General features: G+C 39.6%; 1 protein-coding gene across 3 annotated transcripts in view; it reads left to right on the forward strand.

Moving 5' to 3' along the window:
* Positions 1-13542, forward strand: part of DOCK8 (dedicator of cytokinesis 8) — a 93246-nt gene that overhangs the window by 25619 nt on the left and 54085 nt on the right. For all 3 annotated transcript variants that reach the window (XM_071802103.1, XM_065860691.2, XM_071802104.1), the window contains 11 exons: positions 637-708; positions 3994-4117; positions 4253-4465; positions 4973-5058; positions 5630-5696; positions 5944-6093; positions 6720-6800; positions 7623-7782; positions 8378-8517; positions 8770-8863; positions 10823-10985. In XM_071802103.1, the coding sequence (XP_071658204.1) occupies positions 637-708; positions 3994-4117; positions 4253-4465; positions 4973-5058; positions 5630-5696; positions 5944-6093; positions 6720-6800; positions 7623-7782; positions 8378-8517; positions 8770-8863; positions 10823-10985 (1350 nt within the window). The remainder of the gene's footprint in view (positions 1-636; positions 709-3993; positions 4118-4252; positions 4466-4972; positions 5059-5629; positions 5697-5943; positions 6094-6719; positions 6801-7622; positions 7783-8377; positions 8518-8769; positions 8864-10822; positions 10986-13542) is intronic.

Raw genomic sequence — 13542 nt, forward strand, 5'->3', positions numbered from 1 at the left:
CACACTCTGTTTAGCTTATAATATTTCTGTTCCAATCAGTATCTGGTCTATCAAACAGCCCTGACAACTCCCTGTATTAAGTGAGACTTATCAGAACATAATAAAATTAAGTCATAACATATTCTTAGATCTTAAAGTTTTATTAGGCTATCTGATTAGAAGCTTAGGGTCACATTTTAGAATTTTCTTCACTTCTATGAGAGAGAAAATTGCACCAAGAGCATTCAAGAGATTATGTATTTGCAAGACTCCAGGAACTGAGGCCTCTGGAAAAATATCTCTGTATGTTGAGCCTTGTTATCACGTTTTGAAAATCACCAAGATGGGTGCCTAGTATAATTTCTTTTATTTTGCTGTCTTTTATAGCAACATCAGTCTTATATGCATGAAATGCACAGTGTAGCAAGTGGTTACCTCTGCGAAATGTATGTTTCTCAATTTATGAACTCTGTATCAAAAACCTGCATCAGGGAATTCATGCAGTGCACAGAACTCTTTAAATGTCAAATAATAATTTAGCAGTAAAAAACAGGAGAGGACTAATACAGAAGCTTTTAGCATGTTTAGATAGATTTCTTTGTCCTAAAGGTATGACCGAGGTGCTAAAATATTTACAATATGTTGCTTTTTCCCCAGGGCTGAACTGGACTCACATGTCAGAGATTGTGTTCAGACGTACGTCCGGGAGTGGCTGATTGTGAATCGAAAGTAAGCTACATACAAGTAAATAAAATGGAAAATACCTTGCATCTTATTTGCCAAAGAAGAGATGCACACTGTTATAAGTAATTCTGAAGAGTAACTATTTGAATCACTGGCTGAAGACAAGAACTGACTTTTCAGTACACATAACTTTCTCGTTTTGTTTAAGCTGGTGGGCTATAGCTAAACATTGTTGCATCTGCTTCTTAATTATCAGGCACTCTAGGAATTAATTGAGAAGAAAGCCACATCAGCTGCAATTATGATTTATCTAAATCAGGAATACTGCTTCTGTTTGATCCCACTAAAAGGAAGGATAACAGGGATAAGGATTACATTTGTATGCGTTTCATTTTCCCCTCTATACCCTGAAAATTCAACATAATCTGATTTCTAATGGTATCTGAAAATGAAACAGAGTGCTACTAGCAAAAAAAAAATATAATTATGGGCTTTCCCAGCAGTGATTGATTATATTGATGGGATTATTAGTGTAACATCCAACTTTACCATTTTACCTCAGTAAGCGTTTTCTGTATTTGAGAGTCAGTGTGGTTCAACACATTGAATTGGACCTCCAGTCATTACGAGTGACTTAATTTCCAATTTTATTTTAGTTTTTTAATTTCCTTTCATATCTAAAATGTACAGGGAACTCTCAGTCAGTGCTTTCTGTGCAGGGATGTCTGTTCCCAGACTCTAAGGGATGCTCTGTGATAATGGGGCTCACCTCCTTCCCCATCACTCTCTCCTGTTCTTCAGAAAGGTTTTTGGAGCTGTTTTTCTGTGCTGCTTCCTGTGCATCCCCTCCTGCACTCATTCCCTGTCCTTGAGAAGCAGTAGTAGCAGTCAGTGGTAGAGCGCTGGTGCATTTGCTGCAATTTTATTGTGCCCCTTCACCTGCCCTTGCTCCTCTATTTCTCAGACTTGATGTACATCAGCAGTCAGTGAGTTACAGGTTGACTCCTGCTGATTGTAAGAGAATTTTATTGTTTAACTGTGCAGCTTGTGCGAGGACAGTGCAGCCACTGGGGGTTATTAAGACACTTCCTCTGGGTGTGCAGATGAAGTTGATTGAGTTCTCAGAACTGTTTCGCACTAAAAATAAGCTGGCGGGTTTTGCAGGCTCTCCAGCTGCACTGCTCAGGGCACGGACGGTGGCTGTTTACACACTGTTGTTCTGACTGCGCTGCAAAGAGACAGTGAGCAGCTTTCTCTGTGCAAACGAGTAGGGAGCGAGCAGTGAAGTAGGTGAGGCGAAAAACAGAATGTAGCTATTTTTGTGCTTACGTGTGCTTGTAGAAACATGAATGGAGCAGTAGAAATACATGTGTGAAAAGATTTGTCACGTGTTTCACTATTTCATTTGTCCAGGTAAGGCAAATTTGCATTCAAAAACTTTATTGAGCAATTGAGTGGTTAACATGGTGAAGGGCCCTGCTAGAGGCCTAACCTTTGATGGCTGTGGCTAACAAAGCAAGCATGTTTTTAAAAATCGCAAAGGGCTAGACCATTTAAAAGATGCTGCAGTGTCACATAAACCAGCGCTAGATTGTTAGTGGGGGGGGTCTCATGTTATGTTTGGGCTGTATTCTCGAAACAGATATGAGAAGAAGCAAAAACATCAAGAGAGAAGTGAGAAAAAGTAGTTGTAGAAAGACTGGAAAAACTGTAGTTGCGTACTTGAGAGACAAAGATACATACAACAGATTGCTGAATATGTGGTCTGGTGAGCTATGGATGAGTGTGTTAGTGACATTCATCCATTCCTGGATGTGGACATGCAGAACAGGAGATTGAAGAGTCTTCAGTGGGTGGCATGAGCTAAAGTGGTCCTCATGCCCAAGGGTAGAGAAATACGTGACAGAGGGCATGGAGACAGCTGAGTGGTCCATGTGTTGCCGCCTGAGGCTGTATGGAAGGCTGGTTCCTGTGCCTGTCAGTTTCTCCTTTCAGTTGTCCTTTCTTGCTTTTCCTCAGTGAGTGACCATTAAATTGACATGTGCACTGAAAGCAGGGTTTGCCTCTGGTGAGTTTCAATTGCTACCATGCTTTTCAATAAATAAGATACAAATTTTTTCCAGGAATACTTTAAAGGGAAGGTATCTCTGTTGTAGCTTCTACACCACATGGAAAGTGTGATCTCAGGTGCATAAACCTCTCCATAAATCTTTTGTTTGTCACCAGCAGTAGTGAAAAAATAATCAACAAAACCTCTTTTGGATGCTGAAATGTCTTAAAGTAAACTCCTGTGGAATTTCTGTCTTTCACTCTGGATAATTAAGGCAGTTCCAAAACAAGGTCACATCCAAAGATAGCTGGAATTGTCTCTTTTATGATTTCAGTTTTCACTTGCAGTGAACTGGTAAACGATTAAAATGTGAACAATTAAAATTAAAACACATCAGAGCATATAATTCAGTTACTCCCAAATGTGATAAAAAGATGTCTTCTGATTAATAATTGCTTATCGTGGCGTCTTTATGAAAGCATCCAGATGTTTACACATTGCTTTGGAAGTGTTATGGAAAGGAAAATGAACGAAGCAGGGTACTGTAACTACGGAGGCTGATTGCAAAAAGGCCATCATGGGATTTAGCAAATTGCATACTAAAGTGGAAGAAATAGAGCTCTGGATGTGTCTGCTATCTTTTTTCAGGGCACCTGCTGGTTTTTTTCCATCTGCTACAAAAATGTAGCTTGAAATTTGTACCTTGCTGCAAGATTTTGGGAAGCTGCCAGCAGAGAGGGTTACATTGTGCCATGGCAATAGCCTTCTTCAGAAGCAGACACTGTTTGAGAGGTGGGGATTGTTGTATATGATTAACTTGAGAGACCAGCTAAGTCCAGGACAAGAGCAGTAAGCTCCTTGATGTATAATTGCAGGAGCAAAGAGCCAGCCAAGAGATAAGCAATCTCAATCCATGTTCCTGAGGTCACTGAAATAATCCCTGTATCTGATGAGGAGCTCAGAGCTGAATTTGTACCTAGGGCAGGATTTGCTGCTGTCTCAGGCTCACAGACTACACGAAAGTTATATGAATGAATTTTCTTCCTTTAATACCATTCTTAATATACATAAATGACTTGCAGTGGTGTGATAAAACAATTAAATATTGTGAAACCACAAATTTTGGCATGAAAGCTGTGCTACACGGCTCTTTTGCACTTTTGTGTTTCCAGTTGTTTAATTTTTTGTTTGTTTGGTTGAGTTTTTTTGGGTTTTTTTGTTTTATTTTCACTTAACTCCTCCCTGTGCTGTCCTGACTTGTTTGGGCTTCTCTGTGAAAGGAACCAAGGGAATTCAGATACTTGCAGTCTGAAAAACAAAGGATCCCGGAAAGATTTTCACAAGATGCTTCAGAAGCAAACGTTTGAATCAGAAACATTGGATTCCAGCGATGCAAACTTTCAGGTACATTTTATTCATTTTGGGAAAAACGATCAAATATAAAAGCTTCCCTCAAAGGAGGCACCCTAGGACCTCCGTAATGGTGTCAAGTGGAGAGCTGTCCAAACCACAGCTTGCCATTTTGTCATTTTCCAACAGGCGGGACCCCGACACGTCCAGGCTCTCCCCGAGGAGCCGTCAAGGACGACCCTCACTTCTTCCGACTTCGACCTGCGCAGCCTGCAGCCGGACCCCCGCCTGGAAAACCTGCTGCGGCACCTCAGCCCCGAGGAGTTCGAGAGGCAGAATGAGGAGGCGCGGCGCACCAACAGGCACGCCGAGCTCCTCGCCCTCTACCCCGCCGTGGATGAGGTGAGCTGGGACACCAACTGACCCGCAAGCCTGCCCCAGCTGGCCGTCCCAGCATGTTCAAGGCTAAAGCTGCACTGAGGTCGAAAAACAGAGTTTGTGGCCTGGATGCATGTCTGTCTTGGGTAGTACCGTGGGGAAGGCATGTCACTGTGGGCTCCTGTCAGGTATCCTGAACGTCATTCAGGGCTTCACGAGGTTTTGTCACATCCCTTCAGTGCAGGTCGGGCCTGATACAGCTGTGTCAGGGTGTTACCCTTGGCTGAATGCTTGCTTGGGGGCCAGAACTGTAAATATTCACTGTAAATGCCAGACGGGGGTCAGAAGTGTAAATATGCAGGAATGTAAATCAATTTTCTTTCATCTCTGAAGAGGTGAAATTCCTGCTGAGTAGGGTAAGGTGCTAGTCTGTAGTAGTGGCCCAGTTAACATCGCATAAAGGTTTTATGTAAGTATGTAAATTTACAGTTGTTTTAATAGAGTGTGACTAGCATAACTATTTAATGATAGGAAGATGCAGTGGAGATACGGCCAGTACCAGATCGCCCAAAGGAACATCTGGGCAACCGGATTTTGGTGAAGCTGCAGACTCTGAAGTAAGTATCCTCCACAGACTTCTCACACCATTTCTCAGTTCATGCTGGTGTACTCCTGCCAACTCTGCTACACCACTGCAGGTGTCCTGTTCGGCAGGTTTTTACATGCTCACTTGTTCTTTCTTAGTGTAGCAGAGGACTATTCCTGTCCACCATTACAGAAGCCTTTAACCTGTCAGGATGGAAAAGAGTTGGAAAAGAGCCCAAATTGTATATTTCCAGCAAACTAGATTGGTCTGTGTACGTGCTACTGGGCTTGATAAACAGAAAAAAAAAAAAAAATCAAGAAAGGTGTGATTGTTTTTAACTGATATCTAAGACCACCTTTCTGACAAATTTTGAAAATCACTGTGTGAAGTTTACTTCCCTTTTTTTCCTCTTGAAATCATCTTGTAAAATGCACTAATAAAAAAATCCTCTGGACATTGAGAAAGCTGAGATCTGGAACTACGTATTTATCCTTATTTTCTAATGGAAGTGCCTGTTGAAATATAGCCCTTTCATTTTTTTTATTATACAGAGTCATAAGAGTGCAGTATTAATCAGTGTCCTATGTGTCTTTCCTTGACAGGTTTGATATAGAAATTGAACCTTTGTTTGCATGCATAGCTCTCTATGATATAAAAGAAAGAAAAAAGGTAAGTGTGCATACAGTATTTTTGTTCAGTTGGCTTGGACTTTAATTTCTGGAGCAGTAACTTAGGAAAACTTACAAAAAACATGCAACTCTTTTACACTTTGAGTCTGATACATGATTCTTTTTATTCGAAGTCACATGCTTGCAATTGTTTATTTTATATTCCTGGTTACCACATTTGATTTCTTTTAAAATAAAATTTGATGCATTTTTGCTTTGCAATACATTTTAATTTTTTTTTTTTCAAGATCTCAGAAAATTTTCATTGTGACCTCAACCCTGATTCATTAAGAGGATTCTTGCGTTCTCATACACCTTCCATTGACTTGTCTACTCAGGCAAGATCAGCAGTATTTTCTGTCACTTATCCCTCATCAGATATATACCTAGTACTGAAGGTATGTTACGGTGCTACTTCAACACTGTTCTTCCTTTTCCTGGCTGTACCTGTTATCTGAGTTCATGGAGCTGACAAACATGAGTTTCCTGTAGCTGAGACGAATTCTGATAGTTTTTAATAGTACATGTGCAAGTGTCCGCTGATATATCTCGCTCCCAAGCTACAAATTTATGTTCATAGCCTGTGTTCTAGTTCTGCTACGTATTTAATATTTATTATCTCTGCCTGAGTGAAAATTAAAGTGGAATAAGCCATTTTAAAAAATTTTAATCACATTCTGTGGAGGTTTTTTTGGCTTCAGTTTAGTGCGCTTTGCATCATTTTGCTTATTTAATTCTGAAACTGATTTAGCCTGAACCACTTCCTTTTGAATATGTTAATTTTCCTTATTTCAGTGAAAATGCAGTAGTACCTGATGGACGATGTTGTCACACATGTATTTTCTGCTTTTTAACAAGCCAGGTGGAAAACTAGGAGAAGTTTTAGTATTGGTTACTCCATAAAGATGGCTTTAAGAATTCTATATTGTGAATCTAGGCAGGTTCATTTGTACTGCTAGAGAAGCAACATGTTGCTATTTGGATAATATTTTTTCTTTCTGTCTTATTTTACTGCTTTATGTAGATAGAAAAAGTGCTTCAGCAAGGAGAAATTGGAGACTGTGCAGAACCCTACATGGTTCTTAAAGAAAGTGAGACTGGCAAGGTAAGAAAACAGCTATAAAGAGTGCATAAATAAAAAAATGCATACACAAGGAAAATCAAACAAACAAAGAACAGAGAAAGAGCAGACCCTTTGTAATAGGATAGAATCCCAAGAACATTGAGGAGAAAGCCAGTTGGTGCATCCGTGGTGCAAGCAGTGGGGTGTCAATAGGAAGAAGTCATGAGAAGGCAAGGTGCATTTTCATTACCGACACCCTTGGAAATCAATCCTGACAAAGTCTTGAGTCATGAAACAGATAGGAGTGAGTGAAGAAGATGACAGTGCAATGTGGAGTTATCAAAAATATTTGTACCTCAGAGACGTTATTGATTTGGATGGACAAACAACTTGTTGTATTGTGTATGTGGCCAGTTCAGTGCTGTCATCCACAGATAACATGAGCTCTCTTCAAGGAATTCATGGTCATTTGCCTCCCTGGAACAGAATAACAATATTTACTGGACTTCCACATGTCTCTCACCTTCAGAATATTGCTTTCAGCAGAATAATGCTTCTGTATCTGGCAAAGAAAAGAGAACCCACTGATGTTTCATGGTGCTTGTTCATGCTTGGCTTGAGGGTCACTGAAATAAGATCTGCTTTCTCCTTTTCTGTAATGAAAATAAACTAATTGAAAAGAAATGAGAGGTGAATGTACAGATCAAACTAATTATGATGCTGACAGTGCTGTAGCAAGGAAACACAAGAGATAAGAGTGTAAATTACTTGCAAAACTATAAATATGTAATTTCTATTTTTTACCTATAGTAGCATTAAATTAACTGATTACTTTTTAAACAGTCATTATTTTCTTTCTCTTAGACAAAAGAAAAGATTGAAAAACTGAAAGCCCAAGCTGAATCCTTTTGTCAGCGCCTGGGGAAATACAGAATGCCATTTGCCTGGATTCCTGTAGCCCTAACCAATTTCTTCAACCTTTCAACCCTTGAACGAGAAATACCTGAGGCCGAGGGTTTAAATGGTAGTTGTCTAACTTTTCTAACTAATGCCAAGTGAGTCTTCGGCATAGGAAACAATGTCATTCTCTCTGGCATCAAGAGTGAACAACAGATTCAAAGTCACATCTTGTCAGCCTTCCTTTTCAGTGCTACAAAAACAACTTAATATGCTCACTGTTTCATCTCAGCATATTTATTTTATGTATGCTGAATATTATTCCATGTTTTAGGCCCAGTTTTTATTGAACACTGGCTTTGTAGAAGTAAAACTCCATTTGCCACATGGAGTTCATTTGCCATACAGGGCGATCAAAATACTTATGATCTTTGTTTCAGAGTACGCGAGGCCATTGGTCAGCACCATTGACCAATATGCTTTGTAACCTGTGAACTACAAATTTGAATAAGCTTCTGTTCTGCAGCAGAAATAATGTCACTCCACTGTGTCCTGGCTTTCCACTATTTCACATAGTCTAACATAACAGTAGTGGAATGCTTTAGGTACTCCCTCTGTCCTCTGATGTTGCTGGGAAGTTGTGGATTTCTAGTGTATTCTGATAGTCTTTATACTGAAGCAACATAAAGGAAGTTGATGTTTCATTTAATTTCCCTTGGAAGGGAAAGGATCCACTAGTGACAAGAGGGCAACACTGCTACAGGCGAGAAGATTTTCTGAGAGAAGCCTCAGCTCAGAGGACAGCTATCCAGTATCCAACTTCAAAACAACCTCTCTAACCCTCAACACCTTCTTTAAACAGGTACTGGATGCTCTTTATTTCTGATTGCCTAAGACGCTTTTCAACCATGTAATGTGAGCTGTGTTGGGAAAAGTTGACAATGATGTTTGTGTGAGGAAAGAGCATAAATGCTATCAAGTAGGCAGTAACCTACTTGCTTTGCGTGCCTAAAGGGCACGATTCACACAGAAGCTTCTATTGGTGTTATGGAGTATTGTTATAAACATACTGATGCTGTTATAAACATACTGATTTTTGTCTTTCTCTTGCTAGGAAGGAGACAGGCTCAGTGATGAAGATCTGTTCAAATTTTTAGCTGATTTCAAAAGATCATCTTCCTTGCAGAGAAGAATTAAGACTTTACCAGGTACATTATTCATTTTGGATGGGAAAGGATATATGTGCTTTTCTCCTCTAAGTTGTTCTGTAAATTCCAACCTCAAAATGTCATCAACTTGGGTTTTAAGTCTGTAGTATGTGCTATTGTGGAACTTCCTGAGTTCCCAGTGTTCACCTAAGCACACGTGGTTTTTAATTTTTTCTGTATGAGTTAGTATGAAGATTTATATTTAGCTTGATATTCTAAAATAATTTGCTTTCCTTCCTAATTTACAGTATATCTACTGGATGTCTTTTCTTATTTCTGAAACTGTTTCGAGGCAGTGCTTTAAAGCAAATTTCTAAGATCCTTGCTATTGCCCTGCAATGTTTTTAGGTGGGTCATATTTTACAGAGAGAGATTAAAATGTGTGCACATTTCATCTCATTTGGGTCAGTGTTAGTTAACGAAGTAGAGAAGCAGAGATAGTGTTTGGCTGCTGTCAAAAACCTGGCCACCTTATGTTTTTCTTTTTACATAAACTGCAGCTCATGCTCTCCTGGGTTGTAGAGGCACATTAAAAAATATTAAGTGATGGCAAAGTTGTTTTGCCTTTTTAGCTGATTGCCAGAAATGACAAGTCTGATTTCCCCAAACGGTTTTCACTTATCACAACAAAGAATTTAAACTGAAAGTTTAGTTATGCTTGGGTGTTACCAGTATTAACTGTTTGACTGCTCACCACAGCAAGCCTGGCTTTCCTGGTGGGTGATGTCTACTTCGGCAGAAATTAATCAGAGTGGAATCTGAGTGGGGGGAGAGAGAATCATAGAATGGTTGGGGTTGGAAGGGGCCTTAAAGATCATCTGTTTTCAGCAACCTGTCATGGGCAGGGACACCTGCTAGACCACGTTGCTCAAAGCCCCATTCAAGCTGGCCTTGAACACTTCCAGGAATGGGGCATCCACATCTTCTCTGGGCAGCCTGTTCCAGTGCCTCATCACCCTCATGGTGAACAATTTCTTCCTTCTGTCCAATCTAAATCTACCCTCTTTCAGTTGAAAACCATTACCCCTTGTCCCATCATAACAGGCCCTGCTACAAAGTCTGTCCCTGTCTTTCTTATAGGCCCCTCTTAAGTACTGAAAGGCCAGAATAAAGTCTTCTCAGAGCCTTCTCTTCTCCAGACTGAGCAACACCAACTCTCTCAGCCTGTGTTCATGGGAGATGTGCTCCAGCCCTCTGATCATCTTCGTAGCCCTCCTCTTGACTTGCTTCAGCAGGTCTATGTCATTCTTGTGTTGGGGACCCCAGAGCTGGATGGAGTACTCCAGGAGGGGTCTCATCAGAGCAGAGTAAAGGGGCAGAATCACTTTCCTCGACCTGCTGGCCACTCTGTTTTTGATGCAGCCCAGGATACGGACAGCCTTCTTGGCTGCAAGTGCATATTGCCAGGTCACATCCAGTTCTTCATCCACCAGTACCCCTAAGTCCTTCTCCCCGGGACTGCTCTCAATCCATTCTCTGTCCAGCCTGTATTTGGGCTTGAGATTGCCCCAACCCCTGTGCAGGACCTTGCATTTGGCCTTGTTTAACTTCACAAGATTCGCATGGGCCCACCTCTCAAGCCTGTCAAGGTCTCTCTGATGGCATCACTTCCCTCCAGTGTGTCAACCGCACTACACAGCTTGGCGTCATCAGCAAACCATATTAGGCAGCAGCCCTTTTATCCTTTATTTGTCTACCAGAAAAATTTTATATCATTTGTGTGTGGAATTGCACAGAGTAAACATGCAGAGCTATTTATTTGCTTGTTGTATAAAGATGTGTATGAGTTAGTTACTGAGTATATTTCTGCACTTATGCTTTTGTTTTCATGCATCCTTCAAGCCAAAGATTCTTATTTCTGCACTGTTGCTATGTAACTTCACATATAGTTTTAATTTTTGTTTTATTATACATTGATTGTTTTTTATAGCTTTGCTGAGATTTTGTGATTTTTTGAAGGAACACTTAAACTGGAGATTTCTGCAGCTCCGGAAAGCCTTGGTTATTGCCTGACACCAGAATTGCTACCAGTGAAGCCATTTCCAGAAAACCGTAATCGTCCTCACAAAGAGATTTTGGAATTCCCAATTAGAGAAGTGTATGTTCCCCATACCATTTATAGGTAAGAAATAACATGTTTTTTAAATTGTTAAGATAATTTTTTTTCAGAAATAGATACAAAACCTTTTTTTTTTTTTTTTTTGAAGCTAAAGACTATGCATTAGATTGATGATTTAGTCTTGCTACTCATTACAAGATAAAACACGTGCAGGATGTTCTATAATGTATTTACTAATCTAATTACGTTGCCATTTGGAAATCTTTCTAAAATGTCAAAAAAATCCCAAATAGCTCTCACTGACTTTTCACATACATATATTTCTCTTCCCTGTTCTGTTGTTTTTCTCCCAGTAGATCTTATTATCATATTTTAACTGTTTTGGTAAACGTTTGTGCTGGGTGGTTTCTACTGTTGAGTCATCTGAGCATCTGAGGAAGTAATGTGTGGCTCTATGTGCTTTTCTACCATGAACAAGGACTCTCATCTATGTCATTTATTTTCTTAAATCTGGCCTGTTCTGGTTGGTTCAAGGAGATGAGAGTGTTCAGTAGCATGCAACTGAGCAATTCCTGTAATTTCTTAGTGGTCTGGCACATCTGAGTCTCCAAGAAGAAATGACTGTAAAAAGAATGTGCTTCAACATGTTTGTGCAGCACAGTAGTGCCAGTGGGCAGTGACATTGGTAATAGCTAGCTAACAGTAATTCAAAATGGGTATGCCATAGTATTATAGATACAGAAATACTAGCTTTCCCATGACGATTGAGCTAGTGAAGGCTTGGAATTAAAGTAGAATGCTTCTTACAACAATAGTTGATGCTATTCCAAGGGACTTTTCTGATCCCCAAAACAGAAGCTAGGTACTCAGTTGCATTAGTAACAAAAGTGTGACTATCAGTAAGGAATCACAAAATGAAGAAGTTGAACAAAGGGATGTAAAGCTTATTCACTTCTTGCAGCAGAGCTTAGCAAAGAGCCAGCTCTCCCACCCACTCACCTGATGCCACCCAGGAGGGGAGAAGGGAAGGGCAAGACTTGCGGTTGAGCACAACTCAGAACTGCAAGGCTGCAGACTAATTTATCCTGGCAAGGTGCTCCACACCTTCAAGGGAAACTGGAAATCCAGTGGGGCTGTGGGTCACACCTGGGTTTGGGTCTCAGCTCTTAAGGAAAGCAAAAAAAGGAAGTGGCGTCTTATCTTACAATAACAATTTGCAACATGGTGTCAGGTGGGAAATAAGTAACCCAATTTGGACAGAGTCTCATTAGAAGTTTTGGAGGAGTTATCCCTGGGCTGTGCCATGAATTTGTGGTATTCAAACTCCTGAGGGCAGTTTCTTTGTGCTCTCGGCATCAGAATGCCAAAATGCAGTTTGTTATGGTACTTCTCTCTTCTCCGTGTATCAAAGATAGAAGTTAATATCTTTCCTATTTTTTTTCCCTCTAGTTTTTAGGGGGTTTGTGTGGACATTTCTATATGGGAAGTAGTTTTTATACAATTGAAAGTGTAAATGAACTTGAGTAGTGATGCCTTTTTCTTTTTTTTTTAATTGAAAAGAAAAAGAACAATCAAGACAGAATTTAAACTTTCCTGTTAATTGTCTGGCCCCAACAAGAAGTAGCATGTGTCAACTTCAGTTTGCAGCCTGATAATGTCTAAAGGTCTAGTTTTGAAATTGAAAAGCAACAGCTGTGTTCCCAAGCTAGAAGTAGAGTTCAGTCTGTACAGAATATTTTCTCTTCAGTTCTCACCAAGATAAAATTCTGCAGCCAGACATCATGAATATCAAACCCACAATGCTGAAAATTAATTTGCGCATCTCCTGAAGCAAGTTTGGGTGTCTCCACACGATCCTATAGTTGCTAGGGTGTCTGTATTGAATACATACACCCACATTAGAAGAAATGCTTGCTATAGCTCTGTAGTTACCCTCTTTGTGCAAGAGTTCACACCCAGCATGTTTAATCTCTGCAGACTTCTGGGGCTCTGTTTTGATTTTCACCTTAAATAAAAGTGGTGACAAAGCAAAGTAGGATCTGTCGAGCATAACTTGTAATAATTAAGAGAATATCAATAAAGAAAATTCACCTTCATTCGTCTTTACCTTAATTATCTATGCAAACCTTTCTTTTCTTTTATCAGTGCTATGGATTTAGATATTAAAAGAGTGAAAAATGGATAAAATAATTACCTGTTTTCTGTTAATGCTACCATGAATGTAGGAGATGGTTACATATAGAAATGTACTTGTAAATAACAAATCAATGAAAGCTTATAAAAATACAAGCTGGTAAGCTCTTACTGGCATAGTATTACCTCTACAAATGTCCAGACAAATATTAATGAAACATCTAGCTTCAGTTTTTCTCCTGCATGTTTAAAAGAAGTGCAAGGATTCTGTTTATGTGGTAGTTTTGGTTTGGTTCGGGATTTTTTGTTTGTCTTGTTTTGTTGTTTGTGTTTTGTATTGTTTTGTTATGTTTTCCAATGTAAGATATTTCAGGGGGAAAAAAAAAAGTCTTATTTTTAAAAAAATAATAACTTCTTTTGTGATAGGAGAAGCAGAGTCTTCTATTACAATTTTTGAACTTAGTTCTTGCTAGTTTTCTTACTGGTA

This window comes from Patagioenas fasciata, chromosome Z (assembly GCF_037038585.1).
Source record: "Patagioenas fasciata isolate bPatFas1 chromosome Z, bPatFas1.hap1, whole genome shotgun sequence".
Classification (NCBI taxonomy): Eukaryota; Metazoa; Chordata; class Aves; order Columbiformes; family Columbidae; genus Patagioenas; species Patagioenas fasciata.